The sequence below is a fragment of the Passer domesticus genome, chromosome Z (assembly GCF_036417665.1).
Source record: "Passer domesticus isolate bPasDom1 chromosome Z, bPasDom1.hap1, whole genome shotgun sequence".
In the NCBI taxonomy this organism is placed as follows: domain Eukaryota; kingdom Metazoa; phylum Chordata; class Aves; order Passeriformes; family Passeridae; genus Passer; species Passer domesticus.
In genome coordinates, this window is record NC_087512.1 from 9,268,034 (window position 1) to 9,289,493 (window position 21,460).

A 21,460-nucleotide genomic window follows, 5' to 3' on the forward strand; every position below is an offset into this window, starting at 1 on the left:
CCCCTTTGGCACTGAATGCTGGGGTCAGGCACCCAAGCACGAGGGAAGGTGCTGCAGCAGCACTGTTACCATTTATTACATGATTTAAATCCAATACAAAATAGGGACTAAGGGAACAAGAGCGACTGCCTGCAGCAGAACAGGACTGCTGGCAGGCCTCGGGAGAGGGTATGAGATCCTTCCAGCCCTGTTAGCTGGAGCTGCCCTGCTCTGCCTTCAGCACCTCCGTGGCAGGAGAGGGGGTTTCCTCGTGGGCTGGGGGCACCTCATCTTGGGTCTTCACAGCTTGTGGCTTGGTCAGTGTGGTGTAGATCCCCAGGGCCTGGAGGGAATGAGACAGTCACAGGGAGGGAAGGAGAGGAGAGGGCCAGGCCCCAGCTTGGTGCCCTCTTCACCTCCCTGGGGGAAGACTCACTTGGGTGAGAGCCAGAACACCTTGGGTTGGAAGGGATCCTTTTTCACACCCCTCCACACCCTGCACTGGAGCAGGTGGTTCAGAGCTCCACTCCACCTGACCTTGAACACTTCCCAGGATGGGGCATCCACAGCTTCCCTGGGCAACCTGTGCCAGGGCCTCACCACCCTCACAGGGAAGAATTTATTTCTAAAATGTAATCTCAACCTACTCATTCAGTTTAAAGCCATTCCTCCTCATCCTATCATTACATGCCCTTGTTAAGCACCTCTCCATCTTCCTTGCAAGCCCCTCTTAGGTATTGGAAAGTGCTACTATGTCCTTCTGGAGCCTTCTCTTCCCCAGGCTGTACAATCCAAATTCCCTCAGCCTTTTCCCATAGCAGAGGTGCTCCAGCCCTCTGATCACCTTGGTGGCCTCCTCTGGGCTCACTGCAGCAGGTCCCTGTCCCTCCTGTGCTGGAGCCCAGCTCTGGGTGCAGTGCTCCAGGTGGGTCTCAGCAGAGCAGAGCAGAGCAGAGGGGCAGAATCCCCTCCCTGCCTCTGGATGCAGCCCAGGGCACACGGGCTGCACTGACCTGTGCGACCATGTTGGTGACGTCGCCGGTGTTGGCGGGCAGCAGGACGGTGTTGGATTCTTTGGCAATCTTGGAGAAAGCGTTCACGTACTGCTCTGCCACAGACAGGGAGGCAGCAGCATTGCCGTGCTGGGGACAGAGGGACAAGTCACGTGCCAGCAGCAGCTCACCCCTGCCTGTATCCCCAGCCCACCCTCACTCCCTGCTGCTGCCGAGGGTGCCAGGGAGTGTCCAGGAGAAAGCCACGTGCACCCCTGCCCACAGTTTCACTTTCCCCAGTGCCAGCACCAAAGCAGAGGCTGCTCCAGGCAGCCATCACTCACCTGCTGTGCCAGAGCAGCTGCTAGGAGCTGAATTGCCTCTGCCTTGGCTCTGGCCTTGACCAGCATGGCGTTGGCTTCTCCTGCAACGAACCACAGCAGGGTGCACATCAGAGCCACGACAAAGCACTTGCAAGGACTGAATCCCGACCATTTCAGGGAGTGAATCAAGACAATTTCAATGCACGCGTGGTTGTTTCTTCCCCAACAGCAGCACTATCACAAGCCTCCTGCTGCCAGGAGGCTGGGGCAGGGCAGCATCAACTGCTCAGCCTGAGGCCCCAGCAGGGAAGGATCAGAGTGGCTGAGGAAGCCTGGCTCACAGCGATGCAGCCTCTCCCCTGTAGCACCACCCCTCAGTCCAGAACCCCATGGTTTAGCCCCAGGCAGTACCAGCAGCTTTGTTGATTTGTTCGGCCTTCTGAGCTTCTGATGCCAAGATCTGGGCCTGCTTCTGGCCTTCAGCCACGTTGATAGCTGACTCCCTTGTCCCCTCTGACTCCAGCACTGTTGCTCGCTTCCGTCGCTCTGCCTCCACCTGCAAACACAGGTCAGACACCAGCCTGCCATGGCTGTGCTAGGGAAATCCCACCTGTGGGGCAAGGACATGCTCCTCTGCTCTGCTGGGGGGAGCACGGCTTAGCAAAGCATGAAAATACAGCTACAGAACACTGTGTGGTCTTGGGGAGGGCTGGCTCTGCTCCTCATGCCACACAGCCCTTCCCAGCCCCATTCCCACCTAAGTGGACAGTTGCTTCCCCCAACTCCTTCCCCCTTCCAGCCCAAATATTTGGTGTCCAGCTTTTCTCAAGGGGAGACCTTCAGCTCTGAGATTTGCTTCTCCAGAGCCCAGAAGGGATTTCAAAGGGACGTGGCAAGGCTTGTATGTTGCAGGTGGGGGCCACCACCACAAAAATTATGACAAAAATTATAAGTAATTATAATTATTCAGTAGCTGTATATCGGCAGCCAAAGTGCCCTCCTGATGTAAGGTCTGGGTGCTGCCAGCTCTGGACAGGTAACAATAATGAACCATAGCCTGTATCAGCAATAGTGTGGCCAGCAGGACCAGGGAGGTGATTATCCCCTTCTGCTCAGCCCTGGTGAGGCCATGCTTTGAGTCCTGCATCCAGTTCTGGGCACCTCAGCCCAGGAGGGACATTGAGGTGCTGAGTGTCCAGGGAAGAGCAATGGAGCTGGGGAAGATTTGGAGCACAAATCTGATGAGGAACCCTTGAGAGAGCTGGGGCTGTTTAATCTGGACAAGAGGAGACAAGGTCTTGAGAGACCTTATCACTCTCTACAACTACCTGGAAGGAGGTTGCAGTCACACAGGGGTTGGACTCTTCTCCCAGGTAGTCAGCAACAGGATGAGACAACACAGTCTCAAGCAACACGAGGGGAGGTTTAGGTTGGACATTAGGAAGAATTTCTTCACAGAAAGGGTGATTAGACATTGGAATGGGCTACCAGAGAAGTGGTAGTGACAGTGTTTGTGGAGATCTTTAAGCAAAGACCGGACATGACAAAGAAGCGTTTGGTCATGGGTTGGACTTGATGATGTGAAGTCTTTTCCAACATTACTGATTCTGTGATTCTGTAATGCATTACAGAAAGGAGGCTCCCCTCTTGTTCCAGATCTCCCTCCCAGAGAGCCTCACCTGCATCTGCATGGATTCCTTCACACGTGGGGGCACGTGGATGTCCTTGATCTCGTAGCGCAGACACCGGATGCCCCAGCAGTCTGAAGCCTGGTTGATGGCATCCACGATGCTGGCATTGAGGGACTCCCGCTCCTGGATGGCACAAAAGAAATGGCAGAGAGCAGAGAAGAGGGGCTTAGCATCAGAGAGGCGTCAGGAGGGAAACAGACACTCCCCTCAGAGGCCAAGGTCTGCCAGAAAAAAACCATCTCCACAGGTTTCGGGAAGGCTTAGGTGCTTCCTGCAGCTGTTGAAGGGGTCACCATCTCCTAGGGAGAGCAGTGACCCACACTGAAGCTGCTGGGATACAACATTTGGCATACATCTGGATACAAGAAAATGCCAGCATCTCCAGTTTCTTCCCAGCAAATGAAGTAGGAAGATTACAGTACCCCATGACACAGGTCAGGGATATTCACCACTGGGGCTGAGTAAAGAGTCACTGACTCAAGAAAGGCAGCTCGACCAGCTGGGTCTGGGCACATACCACCCATCATCCCCTCCAAATAACCCAGGGCAGGGCAAAAAATAGCTCCTGTTAAAAAAAACAACTGAAAGAAGACCCATCTCCAAGGATTCACCAATAGGTCAACTGAAACAGAAGCCATAAGCCCTCTAAGCAAAGGGTATTTTGCTGTTAAGCACATCAGCCTGGCCATGCAGGCTGTCCTGGGATTTTGGGAGACACTGTCAGCTCTGTGATCCACCTCCCCAGCTCACCCGGAAGACTCTGTCGAGGGAAAGTTTGCCAAGTTCAGATCTCATGGTAGTCTGGGCCAGCTGGGTCACTGCATACTCAGGATCTTCCACGCCATAGCTGGCCTGAAGAGCAGAAGCACAAAACAGAGTGAATAGGAATGCCAAGAGGGACCCTGAACAAGACAGGAGAGACAGAGAGCACTAAAGCAAGAAATCTGCCAGACACCCCTGCTGAAAACGTGGAGCCTGGAGCCTTGGGAGTGCCCAGCCCACCTGCCAGGCAGGACACAGAGGATGGAGCACACATTTTGGGGAGCAGGGAGCAGGCAGAACCAGGAGAAAGGTGCCCAAGGGGCAGGGAAGTACCTTGTAGGGGTCCATAACCCGCAAGTAGAGCACACCATCGATCTGCAGGGTGACGTTATCTGCCAGGAGAGAACAAGAGAACCTGATCATGAAGCAGCACAAACAAAAGACAGAAACCACCTCTTCCACAGCACAGCTGGGCAGGCTCATCCTTTTTCACCCTGACATAGCTGCATGGCACAGAAGAGGACTGGCTGAAATAGATCTTCTTATCTAAAGGCTTTGTAAAAAGGACCTTACGTTCCCTGAACAACACTGTGATGTTTTAACACACAACAGGTCTTGACTTTCCCAACAGAAGCATTTCACACTGTAGCTCTTGCAAAGAAAGATTTAAGGAGAAAAAAAACCAAAACAAACCACTTAAAACTGGAAATGTAACAGAGCTGTCCATTAACATCATATCCATCAACCTGTTCTAAAATGTTTTTAACAGAAACAGAATTTTCTTTTGTGGTTCAATACAGGAAAACACCTGAAAAATTTATTTCTGGCCAGGTACTTTCAACTTAGTAAGAAGGGGCAGCTGCAGCCCAGAGAGAGCCGACATGGAGGAATGGGACAAGGAGGAATGGCCTTAAGCTGATGGAGGACAGGCTTAGATTAGATGTTAGGAAGAAGTTCTTTACTGTGAGGGTGGTGATGCACTGAAGTAAGTTGCCCAGAGAAGCTGTGGATGCCCCATCTCTGGAAGTGTTCAAGGCCAGGCTGGACAGGGCTTTGAGCAGCCCAGGCGAGTGGAACATGTCCCCTGTCCATGGTACAGGGGCTGGAACGAGACAAACTTTAAGGTCCTTTCTAACCCAAATCATTCAGTGATCTTGTGATTTTATGGCCAAGCCTGGGTACCAGGGGACAGGGCTGAGTGCAGGAGCCTGGGACAATTCCACTCATCCTCACATCGTCCCTCGCTCACCCCAGGTGCAGCAGAAGGAAAGGGGCAGGACACAGAAGCTGTTCCTCACCCAGTGTGACAGCTGACTGCTCTGGGACATTAATGACGATTTCCTTGAGACTCTGGACGTAACGAATCCGATCCAGGAGAGGGATGAGGAAGTTCAAACCCTGGCAAAAGGGTGGGATTAGATGGCTGATACACTAGAGAGAGTCATGCAAACAAAGCCCATGCCACACACTGCAAACACATTTTACACACAAGGAATTTGAGTTACGCAGTGCTTTTAACACCCCACCAAGGAAAATTAGTCCACAGGCAGCCAAAAGGATTTCAGCCTGGGAAACTGAGCCCACCACCCCTCTTGGATCCTCGTGCAAAGGACGCGCCTCGCTACAGCTTTAGGAACCTGCTGAATCCAGAAGGGGAGAAAAGCTGCTCCTTACAGGCTCGAGGATTCGGTGGAACTTGCCCATCCTCTCCACCACCCAGGCCTCCTGCTGCGGCACAAAGAGCACCCCGATGTTCATGGGCAGCCCGGAGTTCCAGCGGCAGGGAGCTGGGGCCAGCCGCGCCGCGCGCTTCAGCTGCTGCGAGTGCTGGGGGAGGAGAGGGAGCAGGGCTCACACAGCTGCTGCCACCTCAGAGCCCAGCTCCACACTGCCTCCCCGTCTGGGCTCGTGACCAGGGGACCAGGGCAGGAAACAATGCCCCAGACAAGCCCATGCTGCAAGGCTGCTCCCACAGGGATGAGGCCTGGGCGCCAGGGACAGTCTTCTCCACTGGCGCAGGGGGGTCAGTCCCATGCCAGAGCTTTCTGCATGTCTCCACTCCTCTCACATCCACCCTGGAGAGGGGAATGAAGCCTCCCTGCTACCGTAAGGGCAATGAAGCTGTGTGCATGTGGGTCTCTTCTGCTCCACTCAGCCCCTATAACCCATCAGGCCATCCCTTTCCAACAACCTGTCCCTCTCCAGTGCTGGCTGCCTCCAGGGCTTCCCACAAAGAGCTGTCCTGTCTGGGCATTCCCCCACCCTCCTCCCCCCTTGGACCCTCACTCACACAGCTTCCCTCAACCTCCCCCCATCCCAACCCAGCTCACATCTCCACAGCCCCACACATCCATTTCTCCTACAACAACCCAGACCCACCTCACCCCTGCCCATGTTCAGCCACCCCGCACTGTCCCTCTCCACGCCCGTTCATCCACAGCCTCCTTTGCAATGGCCCCTGTACCCCAATCCCTGCCCAGTTCAGCACCACCATCCCAGCACCCACAGACCCCCAACACCCCACCAGAGACCCCTCTCCCTCAGTCCCCCTCGTACCCCCATTTGTCCTCTGCATCCCTCCTCATGCACGGTGCCCCCCAAACCCTCAACACCACCCCCCCACTGAACCCCCACCTCCTTAGTTACCCCCTCACTCGTTTGTGCTCTGCACCACACCCCTCTCCCTCCTTACTCTATGCCTGTGCATTCCGCTGCCCACATCCCAGCTCTTCCCAGCCCCAAACCCTCCCTCGCTGACCACCCAGCCTCTCTGTACCTGTTCTCTACACCACCTCCCTGCCCCTCACCTCTCCCGGCTCCCCCCAGCCCCCCACACTGCCCGCCGCACCTTCCCCCGTCCCTGCCCGGCTCTCCCGCACACCGCCAGCCCTGCACCGGACCCCGAACACCGACACCGAGCTCCCAGCGCCCCGTACCCGTTTATCTTTGTCACCCCGCCGTGCCCACACAGCCCCGCTCCTGCCCCGCTCCTCACCAGCACCCCAGCACTCTGCCGGGGCCCAGCCCCACAGACCGCGGCTCTCTCCTGAACCCCCACACCCATTTCCCCACAGCCCTCCGTAACCCCAATCCCTGCACGACTCCCCCTCGCCTCCTCCTGGGACCCGCCGTGCCCTCTGTCCCCGCACACCGCCTCACCCCACCCCTGCCCACTTCCCCAGCACCATCCCCCTCATCCCGGCGCCCCCGACCCACATCCCTCCTCCGGGCCCCTCCAGCATCCGCTACCCGGACCTTCCCCACGTGGGCACCCCCCGAACGGGGAGTTCTCCGCGTTCCCTGCCCACCCGCACCTGCAGCAGCCCGAGGCCGGGCCGGGCGCGGATCCCCGCCCGGGACAGCATCGCCCGCTCCGCCCGCCGCGCTCGGCGCCGCCGCTCCCGCAAGGCCCCTGCGCCGCGCCGCTTCCGGGTGCGCCGCCCGGATCGCTCCCTCCGGCTCCTCCGGCCGCGGCCCCCGGTTCCGCCCGCCCGCCATTCTGCACCGCCCCCCCTCGGGGCGCGGCAGCCCCGCTCTCGTTCTGGAGCTCCAAACGGACGTTTATTAAATTAGAAACAAACACGAAAAGTACCGGCACGGCCTTCGCGAGCCCGCGGGGCCACGGCGAGAAGGGCAGCCCCGGTGACCTGGGGGCGAGGGGGTCTCCGGTGTCATGGCGGCCCCCGAGAGCCGCCGGCCAGGGCAGTGGGGGAGCGGCCCCGGTGTGAGGGGGGCTCAGATCCACGGTCTGGGGGATCCAGGGCCCCTGTTTGGGGGAGCGGCCCCGGTGTGAGGGGGGCTCAGATCCACGGTCTGGGGGATCCAGGGCCCCTGTTTGGGGGAGCGGCCCCGGTGTGAGGGGTTCAAAGCCTCCCTTTGGGGGTTCAGGCCCCACTGTGGGTATACGGGCAGGCTCAGGCTGCCTGAACCCAGAGCAGCAGGGCCGGAGCCCCTCGGCCGCCCCCGGGCAGGACCTCGCCCCCACAGCCCCCAGTCCTGGCGAACCCCACACTGAGTGTCAGCCCCAGGGGTGGGAGTTGGTGGGGTCGGGCCTGCCCCCCTCTTGCTCTCGCTGATGGAGGGGCTGAGGATCCCCACAGCCTGGGCTGGCAGGGGAGCCTTGCCGAGCCCCTCAGAGGGCAGGGAGGTGATACAGACAGGGAATGTGCAAGCTTGGTTTGCCCTTGGCCCTGTCCCTCTGACTGCCCCGGTCGGGATTCTCCCAGTCCCGCTCCTGAGGAACCAACCCAACTCCCAGAGTTTGATTTCCTCTGTTGCTTCCCCGTTTCCCTATTTTTCTAAGCTGGGGCTCCTGACCATCCTCCAGCCCCCAATCACCCTGCCAGCAGACCCTGCCCAAAGCTGCCTCCTGCACAGGATTCACCCCCAGCCACAGACAGTGCAAAGTTCCTTTTTTTTTTTTTTTTTTTTTTTTTTTTTTTTGGCAATCTTCTCAGATTCACAGCTCACGTGCTCTGGAGGCTCTTGCCCAGAGGGCTATCCCCATATTCCTGCAAAGAGCTCCAGGTCCCCATCCACGTGGCAGCTGTGTCTCTTACCTTCAGGAACCTGGCAGTGGCCCCTTCCTTGACAGCCATAGGTCTCTTGGGGTCTGGCTTACCCTAAAAGACTCAGAAGATAAGCGCAAGCCTCCCCAAGCTTCTTGGAGTTGGGCTGGCCCTGCAAAGCTGGTGCCAGCGAGGCTCAGCCTGTCACTGGGCTGAGCGTTGTCCCTGATCTGGGAGCTGCACCCTGTGTGGGCACTGGGTCTCTCTCCCTTCCATGGGCTGAGGCCTCACAGTCCCCACAGCCCTGCTCGAACACAGGCAGCCTGGTACAGGCAGGGCTGAGGGGAAGAACAAGCACAGCATCTCTGGTGCTCTGCACGAGCCCCCTCTGCGCTCCCAGCAACAATAAATACTAATAAATACAAACTCTTCCACACTTTCTGCTCCCAGACCCGAGACCAGTGTGGGTGGCCTCAACTCACAGCTCCAGTCCAACTCTTCACTCCACACCCACCCACCTCAGCCACAGCCAAGTCTCCAAGCTGGGAGCAGTGCCAGCAGAAGGCTTGGGCACGTCCCTGGGGTGCCAGGGCATGTCCCTGGGGTGCCAGGGCTGCTCCTCAGCCCCTGCCCCTCTTGGTGAAGCCCGCTGGGTGATCCCAGCCCTGCTGCAGAGCGTGGTGTCCGTGCTGGTCAGGAGGGGTGGCTGATATCTCAAAGCAGTGCTTGCTGGCCCTTTACTCATCTCTCCCCAGCGTGCAGGGCTGGAGGCTCCCCAGTGGCCCTGGGGGCGGGGAGTGAAGGAGGTCAGGCCCGGGGTGAGTAGCAGGGGTTCCGCGGCATCTCCGTGAAGGATTTCAGTTCGTAGGGGATCCCCGAATCCACCTCGATCGACTTGCGCGAGAAAAGCAGCCGAATGTCGTCGTGAAGGTAGATCTTCCCTGACTTGGAGCTGTGAAACCTGCGTGGAGACGAGCAGGGCAGAGGGACCTCAGGCTCCCCAGGCAAGGGCAGGGCACCCTCAGTGAGGACACAACCCCCTTGACTGCTTTGGCCCCTGGTCAATGTGGCCACCCTCTGGTTGCCTTCAGAGGGGCACAGACAGCTGCCCTTGGGCAGGGTGGCAGCTCCAACCTCTCCAAAGGAGCAGCTGCTCCCTGCTCCTCCCCACTCCCTCCTCCTCTCTTGCAGGCTTGGGACAAGACAAGAGAGGAGCCCAGGGATGACCTTGGGGCAGGTGCCCGTGCCCCTGGCATGCTTTACCTTAGATGCATCAGGTAGCAGAGGACCCTGCGGGGAGGGCTGGTGCCCAGTGGGTCACTGGGGGCCACTGTGGACCCCTCTTCCTCCCCCACGGGCACCAGGAAGATGCGATGGCGCAGGAAGGTCATGTGGTTGGCCGGCATGTCCTGGAAGTCGTATGTCACCAAGAACATCTTCACCACAGTCTTGTTGGGGTTAAATAAGGTCTGGGGGCAGAGGGGTAGGGGGTGAGACTGGGAAGGATGCAGGGGCATCCCAGATGGGGCATCTGGGAGCAGAAGCTGCTGGGCCAAGGATGCAGAAAGCCCCACACAAGTCCTAGAGGGCTTAGCCTGAGTGCCATAGGTCAGTTCCTCCCACCCACCTTCACACCTGTGCTCCTCTTCCATCACATCCCATTCCCACTGCACATAAGCACTTTCCTGCCAAAACCCTCACCCACCTCTTCCTTCCCTGATTCTCCCATCACCTTGTCTCCCTGACAGCACCCTAGGTACCCTGTGCTCCCCTCTGCTATGCTGTCTTGGTGGCCACGTAACCTCTCTGCTGGAGACACCCCTTCCAGCTGCTGCCCTGCCTAAAAACATCATGGAGCATATCCTCCTGCAAGCAGGGCAACCAGAGCCCATCCCCACAGTGCAGGCCAGGGAATGACTGCAGGCCAGGGAATGACTCACCACTTGGATGGTTCCAGCTTTGGGGACACTGTAACCCTTCTTTCCCAAGGCCTCCAAGTCAATCACTCCCTGGGGCAAAATAAACAGAGTGTGAGAGAGGGAGAAAGCCAAGGGAAAGCCCAGCTGGGAACCAGCATGGGCCTGAGACTCCCTCACTGGGAACACGTGGCACAAGTCAACAAGAAAACCCCCAGCTCAGCCCCTCTCCAAACCAGGAGAAGAAACAGAGAGGTGGTGACTAGAGAGGTGATGACAATGACAACCATGAAGCAGCAGGGTCTGTGTATGTTCCCTCTTCTTTCCCTTTTTGCTTTTTGGGTTAAAGACTGCTCCTGGCATAAGCAGCCACCTCCACAAGCAGGTGGTTGCTTGAGCCACCCTCTAGAGTGAGGGGCTGCCCCAGGGTGTCAGGGCACAGCCCCCCCGGCTCCCCCACATCCACGTACCAGGAAAGGCGAGGGCACGCTGTGTTCAGAGATGTCGAAGTAGGTGACGTCGACAGGCAGGGTGACATGCTGGGGACAGTAGGAGCCACTGGCACCGATCTCTGCCGTGAAACCCTCGATCCTCCCCGATGGTGCAAAGCGCCCCTTCAGGATGGACTCCTGAGAGGGAGGGAAGCGTTAGGGAATCTCAAACACCAGCCCTACCCCCCGCCTCAATGCTCCAGGTGAAGCCATCCCCATCCTCACTGCACCCAGCTGACTGCTTGCTGTGTGTGCCCAGAGACCTCCCTCTGAGACAGATCCACCCTGAACTGCTGGGATAACACCAACCATCTAACAAGGAGAAGCAGTGAGAGTGCCTCGGCTCAGCCTCACAGCACCTATCTCAGCAGGTTCCACCCAGGGATCTGCTGGCTGAGCCATGCTGCTGGTGGGGCTGTGTGGTGGCGACTGCACTCCAGGCCTTTTGGAGACTATCAGCCCAGCCCCACAGCAGGGCTCCCACCAGGTTCAGCCTCTCATACTCATTGCTAGCCTTGCAAGGAGCCCCCAGGGCCCACCTCCCCCCAGCAGCTAGGCACCATTACCTCAAAGTTGCCCAGCAGAGCATGGCTGACAGTGGTGGTGGCCCAGGGCACTGTGGGGGACCTGGTGCTCCTCCGGAGGCTGGTCCGGAAATGTCGCCTTGCAGTGAGGAGAGAAGACTGGTGTTGGACTGAAGAGCACACAGCCCTGGGTTGTTCATGTCCCTGGGAATGTGGATCCCTCTCCAGGTCCCCTTATACTTTTGCTAGAGGTTGAACCTACTTTCCTACTTCCCAGAAGAAGAAGAAAACCCACCCCTCACTCCCAATCTGTGGCCTTATGGAGGGGAGATACATGGGCCAGGGCAGGGCAGGGACTCAGCCCAAGGTGAACTTCCCATGGTGCTGCAGGGCACTGAGGTGGGCAGGCACCCTGAGCCCCCACGTCCATCCCACAGGGCTGCCAGGACACTCACGATTTGAGACGCAGCCCACTCTTCAGCCTCCTCCCGACCGCAGTGCAATCTGAAGAGCTCTGCAGAGGACACGAAATGGAGAACTGTGTTAGGGCAGCTACCAGGGCCCATGCACCTCTGGGAGGTGCCATTGTCCCTTGCCTTGCCCCACATTCCCATGAAGGTTCCAGCAGATGAGCAGGCTCCTGTCCTTGGGCAGGACAGCGGCCTCAGGAGGAGTGGCCAGCAGAGCAGCACAAGGACTGGGGTGTCTGGTGGGGAAATGGGGCTGCCCAAAACCTGAAGTGGCTCAGCTGGGAATGAGGGTGCTGGTACCCAAGGGTACAACACACTGTTCCTTCTTTACAAAGCAGGTCTCAGGAGCAGCTCCAGTGGCAAGACACCTGTAGACAGAGCCATGCAATGACACCCTCTTACACCTCCCAGGGACTGGTGACACCTACAAGGACACTCCCCGACCAGCTTCTGAAAAGTTCTGTCCCCTGGTTATTCATGCAAAGTCCTCAGCAGTGCCACCAGGCAGAGAGGTGTGTTGCCAACCCCTACCCACAGCTAGGATCCTACAGCTGTGGGGTGGGGGGTTAAAGCCACAGTCACACTGCAGCCTCCTTTTAAAGACGTCCCTTTTTCAGGGGCTTTCCCTTCTGGAAGCCACACAAAGGGTAGCATAACACAAAGGGATGATGGAGCTGGCTGGCATGACCGGGCGGGAAAACCCAGGGAAGCTGCTGGAGGGCTTCACTCTGCAAGGACAGTGCTGGGGGCAGCTGGGCTGGGGGACAGTCATGAAAAAGGCAGGCAGCAATGGAGCTGTGTGCCGTGGATGGTGTGTCCCAGCTCCAACTGCAGGAAGCCAGGGTAGCTCTGACATCTGTTCCTGTGGGTCCCCACACCATGGGATGCCCCAGAGAAAAAGAAGGTACCAGGTCTGGCCTGAGCCTGCTACAGCCTCAGCTGTCAGGACAGAGTGAGGGCAGGAGGCTGATAAGAAGGGCAGGGTAACAAAGAGGGAATCAGAGGCAGCTCCTGAGCTGCTAGGGAGGGTTGCAGACCTGTGTCTGCACCATTGCTGACAGCTCGTGGCACTTTGAGAACATGCCACAAGCACCTCACAATGACAGAAAAGCCAGTGGCATCTCTGTACACAGCACTGAGCTCCTTGGTCAAAGCATGTTCAGTCCCACTGGCTGCCACTGGTCACTTGCTCTAATGGGCATCATGGCCAGGAGTTCAAGCCATCCCACACATCTGCCTTCCTCCTCATCAGGCAGGCAGAGGCCAGCCCTCCTCCCAAGCTTGCTGGTATGTCATGGCTTAACATGAAGCCATCAGACACCAAAAGTGGCATCATGGCATGTCCAGCTCTCACTGCATGGGGATGTTGTCTCCTGTCCAATCAAGCCTCTCCAGGAGAAAAAGCCAGTTGTAGGCAGAGGATCCAGTGATTACAAGATGTCAAGAGCTGGTTAAAACAGACCATGTGTGCCAGGGCTGTCAGCTGCTGCCTTGCTCACACCAGTACTGCAACTCAGGGACAGGACAGGGCGTGTGCCACGGTGGACCACACTGCCCACAAGCACAGTCCTGAGCTCTGGGCATCCCCAGGCCATTCCCTGCTTCCCCCCATGAGCAATGCTCACCTTGGCTGCAGGCAGCAGGTGATTCCAGAATGGAGCTCCCTTGGCATCAGTGCTGCGGCAGGCTGTGGGCACAGGATGGCATGGCAGGACCCTCTTCTTCCTTGCTGGTGGGGACAGGCTCTCATCCTCAGAGCAGGAGTCGGCCATAACTTCACCAGCAGGCAGCAACTTCCTTTTGGCTGGGCAGGTGCTGCTGAGCTGGCTGCTCCCACAGGGTGTCATCTCCTGGGAGCTCAGGCTGCTGGGCTCGGGGCTGAGCGCTGTCTGTGCTGGGGACTCCCTGCACCCATTGGCCACTGCTGGCCCTTCCGCCTCGCCAGCCCTGCTGCTGTGAGCTGGGCTGCTCCCTGGCTTCTCTCTCTTCCCACCAGGGTCCAACTGGGTTGTTTGTGCAATACTGTGCAATTCAAGGTGAAGTACATTGTGGCCACTTGCCGGCTCCCCATTCTCTCCATAGTCTATGGGCTGATCCCCTGATGAGACAGGGCAACTGTCTCTCATGTGCAAAGTACTGCAAGCAATGTGCCGGGGCCAGGAGGAGGAGGAAGAGGAGGAGGAGGAGAAAGAGGAGAAGGAGACATCCTGCGACTTGTCCTCTCTGCTGGCCTTGGGGCTGTGGCTAGGGCTGCCCTCACAGCGGTGCTCCACCACCCGCAGCCCACTGTGGGAAAAGTGCTGGGCAGAGCCACAGAGGGAGAGCTCCTCCACCAGCAGACCATCCTCAAAGGTATCGTCATCATCCAGGGAAGGCTGCCCAGAGCCCCCATCCACCCCCCTGTCACTCCAGTGAGTTCGTTTGGGATCTCGCCCCCCCTCCGGAGTTCTCTGCTCGGGGTATCCCCTCTTGACAGCTGGCCGGGTGCCTGCCCGCTGCTCCGTGCTCTCCGAGGAGCTGGAGAGATGGGAGAAGATGGACACCTGGTAAACCTTCTGGCGCTTGATCTCTGTCTCATTGTAGCCCATGAGGATGCTGCGGTGGGTGCAGCACTGCGAGGAAGGCTCCAAGGGTGTCTCCCCCCTGGGCCGGGACAGGCTGGGCTCCGTGCTGCGCTCCGGGGGCAGAGACGTCTCTGTGTGGATGTGCCGCATGGAGCCTCACTTGCTGGGACTCCGGGCGGAGCCCATGCAGCAGCAGGAGGGGGACTGTAAAGTGCCACAGGTCAGGGTGCAAGGGCAGGGGGTGGGAGCTGGGCCCCCTCTCACTCAGGATCTCTGTGTGAGCCCTCTACTATGAGGTGCTCTGCAGCATGGCATCTGGAAAAAAAGAGAGCAGAAGGATGAGGATCAGCCCTGGATCTCTCAGGCTTCTGGCTGCAAGGGACCCACTGGGACATGGCTCCTTACACAGCTCCCTTGAATCTTCCTCTCCAGGGACAGGAAGAGGAATGAGGCTGATGTGCCTTTCTGGGAAACCCTGAGGTATCACCCAACTGCAGGTTCAGCATGCACTTCCTGGCTTGGGCAAGGAGAGAAGTCTCCAAACAGGCAGGATACACCTGTGGACAAGTCTGGACAGGCGGGGAGGAAGAGCCCTGCCCTCTGCCAGGGACATGCTTGTGCTGTTGTGCAGCACAGGAGTCAGGCAGGTCAGACCAGTCCCAGGGGCTCAGGCCTGTAATCACCCCTTTGGGCAAGAGCAGCAGCATCTCCCAGTGCTGGCCAAGACATCCTGCCCCGGCCACGTGCACTGAATGAGACAGGGCTGGTGCCAGCCCCATGACAGCGGGGACAGGAACCTGGCCTAACGTCCCTGTTACCTCTCCCAGCTTGGACCAGGCATCTCCAGCACTCAATCAGCAGCTGGGAGGTACCAGGGTCACCATCCCCCCACTCCTGCCAGCTCCACGGGCCTGCCCTTCTCTGTGCAGCATGGTGCCTCACTTTTGATTTTCAGTCTGGTTTGAGAGCTGTGAGAATCCTGTCCACATGTTGGCTTGTTTCAGGCATGAAAAATACTGAAATGGCTGCAAGAGCTGAGGAGATGCAGGAAAAGTCACCTGCAGACTGAGGACAAACTGCACGTGCCTGGCAGCTCTGCCATTTGCCAATCTTTGCAGCTGTGCCTGATCTTGTGGAGCAAGGGCTTAGGGGCAAGTGGGCAATAGAGAAATTTGTTCTCCAAGTGGATCAAAGCTATGTGGAGAATAAGCCTGCATATGCTACTTTGACCCCGCTGGTATGTGGACGTGAAAATGGCAGGCCAAGGTGCTTGAGACCAGGGAGTCTGTTTAAAAGGAGTGATAAAAGGTATAACCATGGACCAGGATATGTTGGGGACTGACTGGCTGGAAAGCAGCACAATAGAAAAGGCCCTGAGGGTCCTGGTAGGTGCCATGTTGACCATGAGCCAGCAATATGCCCTTACAGCAAAGAAAAACAATAGTACACCAGGCACAGGAATAACAGCAGGTTGAGCAAACTGATCCTCCCTCTCTGCTTTGTGCTGGTGAGGCCACATCTGAGAGAGTGCAAAACAGGGACACTAAAAAAATTAAGGGAATGGAGCATGTGTCCTGTGAGAGCTGGGACTGCTCAGCCTGGAGAACAGAAGGCTCAGTGAGATCTCATCTAGATATCTAGATAAGAAGTTCCCTCTGAATATCAAAACACCATTTTGTTTAACTGTGACCAAGCACTACAACCAGTTATCTAGAGACACTGCGGAATCTTTGGAGATATCCAGAAGTCATCAGGACAAAGTCCTGGGCAGTGGCTCTAGGTGGGGCTGGTCCAGATAACCTGCAGATGTCCCAGCCGACCTCAACCCCTCTGTGCAGCCCCCACCACCGCAGCCCTTGCTGGCTGCCCCCACACTGGCTCACCCCGTGTGTCTGGGTCAGCCTGGGTGCCCTGCAGCAGGTGGTTGTTGGCACAGCTCGCTGAGGACGCCTGCCACTCAGGCACCCCCCAGAAGCGGCGTGGCTGCCGTGGAATGGCTCCCACCATCACGGTGTGCCTCCGAACCTCTGCGACGTCCTCTCCAGCTCTTCAGTGTCCACGGTGGCTCTGAGGGCAAGGAAAGGGGCAGATGCAGGGCTGGGGTGATTCAGATGCTTCCTGGGAGAAGGGCAGGAGGGTGCTTCCTGTCTGCAGGGTCACGCAGGCAGGGAAAGCAGCATTTAGGCTCAGCCTTTCCCAGCCTCCCAAATCAAAGGCCACATACATCTCAGCCACCTCAGGCAGTGCTAACACCTTGATTTCCATTTAAACCACAAATATTTTAAGCTAAGCTGTGAACTCTCATACCTGGCTTGATTTTACATCCCTTTTGCATGCCTTCCTGTATGAAACCCTGTGCAAAGGAACAGATTCCTCTTTCTTTCTGGCGACCATTTCATGCCTTGCTTTCCAAGACACTGCAGCAACCTCTGGGCCTCCAGCTAGCTCCTGGTCTCATGTTCACCTCCTCCCCCTTCCACCCACAGTACAGGACACTTTCTGGCCCTACAGATAAGGAGAAGAGCTTGGAATTGTTTTCTTCCAATATGAGATGCCTGTCAGGGAAGGCAGAAATGAGGAGCCTGACACTCCTGAGCCGTAATGGCCCCCCACCAGTTTTCCCCAGCACAAAGACAGCATTCCTTTCATGTGCACAGCACTCACCTGTTCAGATGTGCCCTTGATGCACAACAGAGATTTGCAGATGCAACACAGCTCCCCTGTGGTCATAATCCACGGGCACTACAGCTTTGATGCCTGGAAGAGGGTGTGGAGAAGAGTCAACTGAAGCAGCAGCTCATGGTGCAACACCTTCAGAGTGTGCAGGAGCCCCTGGGCACCTCCACCCTCAGCACCTCTGTGGCAGAGACAGCCCAGGCACTTCCAGCTAAAGGAGAAAATCGTGCCTATCCCTAGGGATCATGCCCTCCCCACCTCCCTCCTCAAGCATTCCTCAAATGGGGACTCACTGCAGCACCCATCCAGCAGGACATTACTGTGTGGGCACCCCAAGCCAGCAGTGAGTACTGCTCTAAAGGTTGGATACAGCAGGGCCAGGCAGATAAACAAAAACCCCAAATGGATGCTCAGAGGCAGCAACACTCAAGTGCAATCCCCTTCTGGCATCCTGGTCTGGTAAATTCTGCATCCCTGCAACTTGCACGTGGGAAGCCAGCATCAGCTGAGCTTGCTGCCTGACCTCACCTGCCCCAGAAAACAGGCTGTTCTTTCACTACATTTCCAATAAGATTTGTAATTACAGGCTGTCATGACCAGTCTCTGAGAGCTGGACAGCTCAAAAGCCACCACCACTGCTGGAGAAGGGCACTTCCAGCAACCAGCCAGAACAGGACTTGTTGAGATACAATACAACTGCACCCAAGGAGCACTTGCAGCAGGGTAAATCAGTGCTGCAGCATGACAAACCATAGGTCTAAAACCTCAACAAAAGCTTTTTGTAAGGAACAGAAAAAACAGCTCCTCCTGGCACCCCATGAGGTCTGCACCGAAGCAGATAGGAAAGCAAGTGAATGCCCTCAGTTGTGGGCGGATGCTGAAGTGATAACATGCTGTGCTCTGCCTGCCTGGAAGGTTACTGTGTCCCTCCTCCATCTCTGAGGGACACTTGTACCATGACTTGTGTGGCACTATCAACCAATGGGAAGCAAAATCAGCAACCAACAGCAAGAATCAGCCTGGTGCAGTGGAAGAAAGAGTGTGTCCAAGCCAGAACAAACACACAATTTTCACCTGCATCCTTTCATTCTCCTCCCCATGTCCCACTGAAGTCACAGCCATTTTCTCCCTGGCAACAGCTGCCTTTCAGGAGAATGGATGTATAAGGACAGGCTGACCTGCCAGCACCACAAACCCCTCCCAGCTGAGCTCTCAACACCAGTCACCAGGTGCTGCCAGCACCAGCCACTAGAACAAGGGGTTGGCACCACGTTTTGCCAAGCCCAGATACTATTGTTTGAAGCATCGTGCTGGAAAATGCCAGCCCCACGCCAGGGACAGGAAAGTATCACCCAAAGTGTCTCCAAGTACATCCTGAGATCTCCTTGAACATCCTCTGGGAGGAATGCCCAACAGCCTGGGATGGGCAGCAGCTGGGGCACAGCTCTGCTTCTCACCCTCCCCAAAATGCAAGGGGCTGTATCCCAGGGAGGTTCTCTTGGCAGTGCCAAGTGCCTCCCAGGGCAGTTCCTCCCTGCTGAGAACCCATCCAGCTCACAGTAGGGCTCAGCCTCTGACAGCACCAAGGGAACCCACCACCTCCCAACAGAACAGCAACCCTGGGACCACGGCCTCCTGCACTCCAAGCAGGCACAGGCAGAAAGCACCTGGTCACCTCTGCCTTCTCCTGCCCTTGAGCCAGGCATTGCCAGAGCCCTAACTCTGGCCACGTGGATGGGACAGAGCCCGGCCCAGGGCTTCACCAGCTCAGCTGAGCAGCACAGGTACCATCCCTGTGGACACAGCTCCATGTGCCCATACCAAGGTTTGGCCCCTCCTAAGACCACATGATGCTGATTTTTTTTTTTTTTTTTTTTTTTTTTTTTTTTTTTTTTTGACAGTGTTTCAGTCTGTGCTGGTGCCCTAAGATAAGACTCAAAGAGCTTTGCCTCTTAAGGGAAGCCCACTCGGAGCTCTGCCCTGCTCCTGCCAAGGCCCCTTCATTGCTCAGAAAACAGGCAGGGCCCCGTGCTTTTGCCAAGATCTCCCAGCACCTGGATCTGGAGCTATGCCAGGCACAGCTTTCCTCTATTTCTTTGCCTGGGGAAGGGCACCATGCTTCAACACCCAAGAAATACCCAGTGCCAAATGACCTGCAGAGAGGGAGCATGTCCCAGGCACTGGGGCAGAAACCCTGTGTTCCTTGGGGACACCAAGCCACCAGTGGAATAACACAGCCAGGCCCAGTGGGGCTGGGTCAGGGACTTGGCTTACCTGCTGGCTCCATTCCCATTAGCACATCCAGGGGGAAAGCAGGATTAACAGACCATGGTCTCAGTCTGGAGGCACCAGAGGAGGATGGCGAGTGAAGATGGGTTCCTGGCTGGGCAGTGCAGCAGCAGTAGCACATGCAGGGCTGCAGCCTGCAAAAGGAGCTGTTGCTGTTTGAGCTGTACTGTGCCAGCCACAGAGGAAGCTGGACAAGTGTGGGGCAGGGAGGTTATCTGTCATGAGGCAGAGCCCTTGGGAGCCTGGCAGGGCTGGTAGCACAGCACCAGTGCAAGGAAGAGATCGAGAGCTGTGCCTGAAGTTGCCACCCTTGTCCAGGGGAAATCCAGTGGCTTCCCAGAGCAGCAGTGCCATCCAGTCAAAAGGGACACATGCCAGCGGAAAGAAGCTTTGACCTGGGCACTGCTGCCTGGGACAGAGCACCAGCCTGGTGGCTGGCAGGGCCAAGAGGGGTCTGCCACAAAAAACCCCAAACCAATGCCTAAGTGGCTTTTGCTGCCTTCTCTCCTGCTTCCTCTTGTGGGAAGTGCTGTGGAGAGACACTGGTGGCCTCACTGGGTGTGAAGCAGGATCCACACAGCCAGGAAGGAGAAGGGCCATCATCAGAAGAGGCCAAATAATCATCCTCAGAACAAGCAGAGTACAAGGCAAGAGAAGAGGCAAGAGAAACTGCTGGAAACAGACTGTCTGGAGAACAAATCATTACTCTATTGGTCCTATCTGAACCCAAGGAGAAGAAAGGAAATCTAAGCAGTGTGAGCACAAACCCAGGAGCTCCCTGGCACAGGCTAAGAGCAGAGCCTGTGAAGTGCCAGCAGGAAGAAAGTTTCTGTCACAACCCTGAAGGATGGCAGCACTAACAGCAATGCTGCCACCAGAGAAGGGCTCCTGCACAGTCTGACAGATCAGGCATCTCACCATCAGGAGAGAGCCAGACACGTGAGGCTGGGGACTACCTCCAGCACTGTAGCAGAAGTGGCAATCCCAGGGAGAAGCTGACTAATGAGATGCTAGAGGAGCAAACTGTGCCTAAAGGGAAAAATGACCACTGCCCATGGCTCTGGCACTATCCTGGAATTCTGGCTGGGGAGGAAGGAGCTGACACTTGGGAAACAAGAGAGATGAAGAAAGAGAGGGAGGGGGAGTGGATACAGAGGGAGGGAGCTTCCTTGCCCCACTGCAAGGGCAAATGCTGCTCTCGAGGGTTCTCAGGAGGCCTCCTGCCATGCCAGATTTATGCAGCTGCAGAGCTTCATTCAGTGCTAGCCCCTGCTAGGAATGGAGAGGAAGCCTGAGCCCAGAGAGGAAGGATGGAGCAAGAGGTATTGCCCATGTCACAAGTGCAAGCTCCTAGAAACCAGACACAGCTTTTGCAGAGACAGAGACCCGACACCTCCCTGTGCCCACAGCACCGTGTCCCTGAGGTGCTGCTGCTCCCTCCCATCCCTCGGGAGGCAGCACCGACGGGGTGCAGGAGCCCCCAGGGACAGAGCAGCCCTCTCTGTGGGGCATCTTGCTGGGGCTCCAAGCTGCAGCAGCCTCCTCAAGGGCTGAGCTCTGCCCAGCACCATGCAGTGCCCCCCCAGCCCCAGCACCACGCTCAGGTGCCGCAGGGACTGAGCCTTTCCGCTCGGCCAAGTCAGGATAACACAATGAAACCTCTCCTGGGAGCTGGGGGAGCCGGAGCAGAGCTCCCAGCCCAGGCACTTACCCCTTCCCTCTGATGCCCCTCGTCCTGGCATGGATTGCCTCCGCACACCTTTCCCAGGTGCCTGGCTCGCACACGGCGATGCTGACAATAGCCTGCGGCCGGGAAGGGGGGCTTGCAGGCTCTGCAGGCAGACCCCACTATGCGACAGACACCTGTGCAAAGCTTTTCCCCACGTCCAACCCCCTCCCCGCCAACCTCCCCTCCACGCACGGCTGCCCCTCTTCCCAGGAAAGCGCAGTCAAAGAATGAAAAGCAGCTTGAAATCCGGCAGGACAATCGGGCAGCTCTCCAAGGCCGGCAGCACCCCCTGCCCACCCCAGCCCAGCAGGTTCAAACCTCTGCGACACAGCCCACGGCCGCCCAGCTCCAGTGCTCGACCGGGAGCCCAGGAAACCTGCAGCAGGCAGGGCAGGGAAATCCCATGCAGCAGCCGCTTACGGGGAGGACAGCCCAGGTTGAGGACAGACCTTTGTCTCTGCCTGCCTGTCTCGCTCGCTCGCTGCCGGAGGAGGAAGAGGGGGGCGGTGGGGGACAGCGAGCAAAGATAACACCCCTAGGAGGGAT

General features: G+C 57.4%; 2 protein-coding genes across 9 annotated transcripts in view; both read right to left on the reverse strand.

Annotated features, from left to right (window-relative positions):
* Positions 1-37: 37 nt before the first annotated feature.
* STOML2 (stomatin like 2) lies at positions 38-8,830 on the reverse strand. Its single transcript, XM_064404522.1, has 10 exons — positions 7,062-8,830; positions 5,422-5,574; positions 5,046-5,145; positions 4,081-4,139; positions 3,736-3,837; positions 2,974-3,108; positions 1,706-1,850; positions 1,316-1,395; positions 993-1,121; positions 38-322 (listed from the first exon to the last, which is right to left on the reverse strand). The coding sequence occupies exons 1-10, from the start codon at positions 7,110-7,112 to the stop codon at positions 191-193; spliced, it is 1,086 nt and encodes a 361-aa protein (XP_064260592.1). The 5' UTR covers positions 7,113-8,830; the 3' UTR covers positions 38-190.
* A 137-nt stretch (positions 8,831-8,967) lies between these two features.
* Positions 8,968-21,460, reverse strand: part of ATOSB (atos homolog B) — a 36,743-nt gene continuing 24,250 nt past the window's right edge. For 5 of the 8 annotated variants that reach the window (XM_064404517.1, XM_064404514.1, XM_064404515.1 and 2 more), the window contains 9 exons: positions 16,885-16,977; positions 16,104-16,287; positions 13,282-14,535; positions 11,642-11,700; positions 11,229-11,325; positions 10,642-10,800; positions 10,196-10,264; positions 9,519-9,724; positions 8,968-9,216 (listed from right to left, as the gene is read on the reverse strand). In XM_064404517.1, coding sequence (XP_064260587.1) covers positions 9,063-9,216; positions 9,519-9,724; positions 10,196-10,264; positions 10,642-10,800; positions 11,229-11,325; positions 11,642-11,700; positions 13,282-14,370 — 1,833 coding nt within the window. In that variant the 5' untranslated portion in view covers positions 14,371-14,535; positions 16,104-16,287; positions 16,885-16,977 and the 3' untranslated portion in view covers positions 8,968-9,062. Of the gene's footprint in view, positions 9,217-9,518; positions 9,725-10,195; positions 10,265-10,641; positions 10,801-11,228; positions 11,326-11,641; positions 11,701-13,281; positions 14,536-16,103; positions 16,288-16,527; positions 16,726-16,884; positions 16,978-21,460 lie in introns of all 8 variants that reach the window. The other 3 variants (XM_064404521.1, XM_064404516.1, XM_064404520.1) reach the window with 1 other exon arrangement.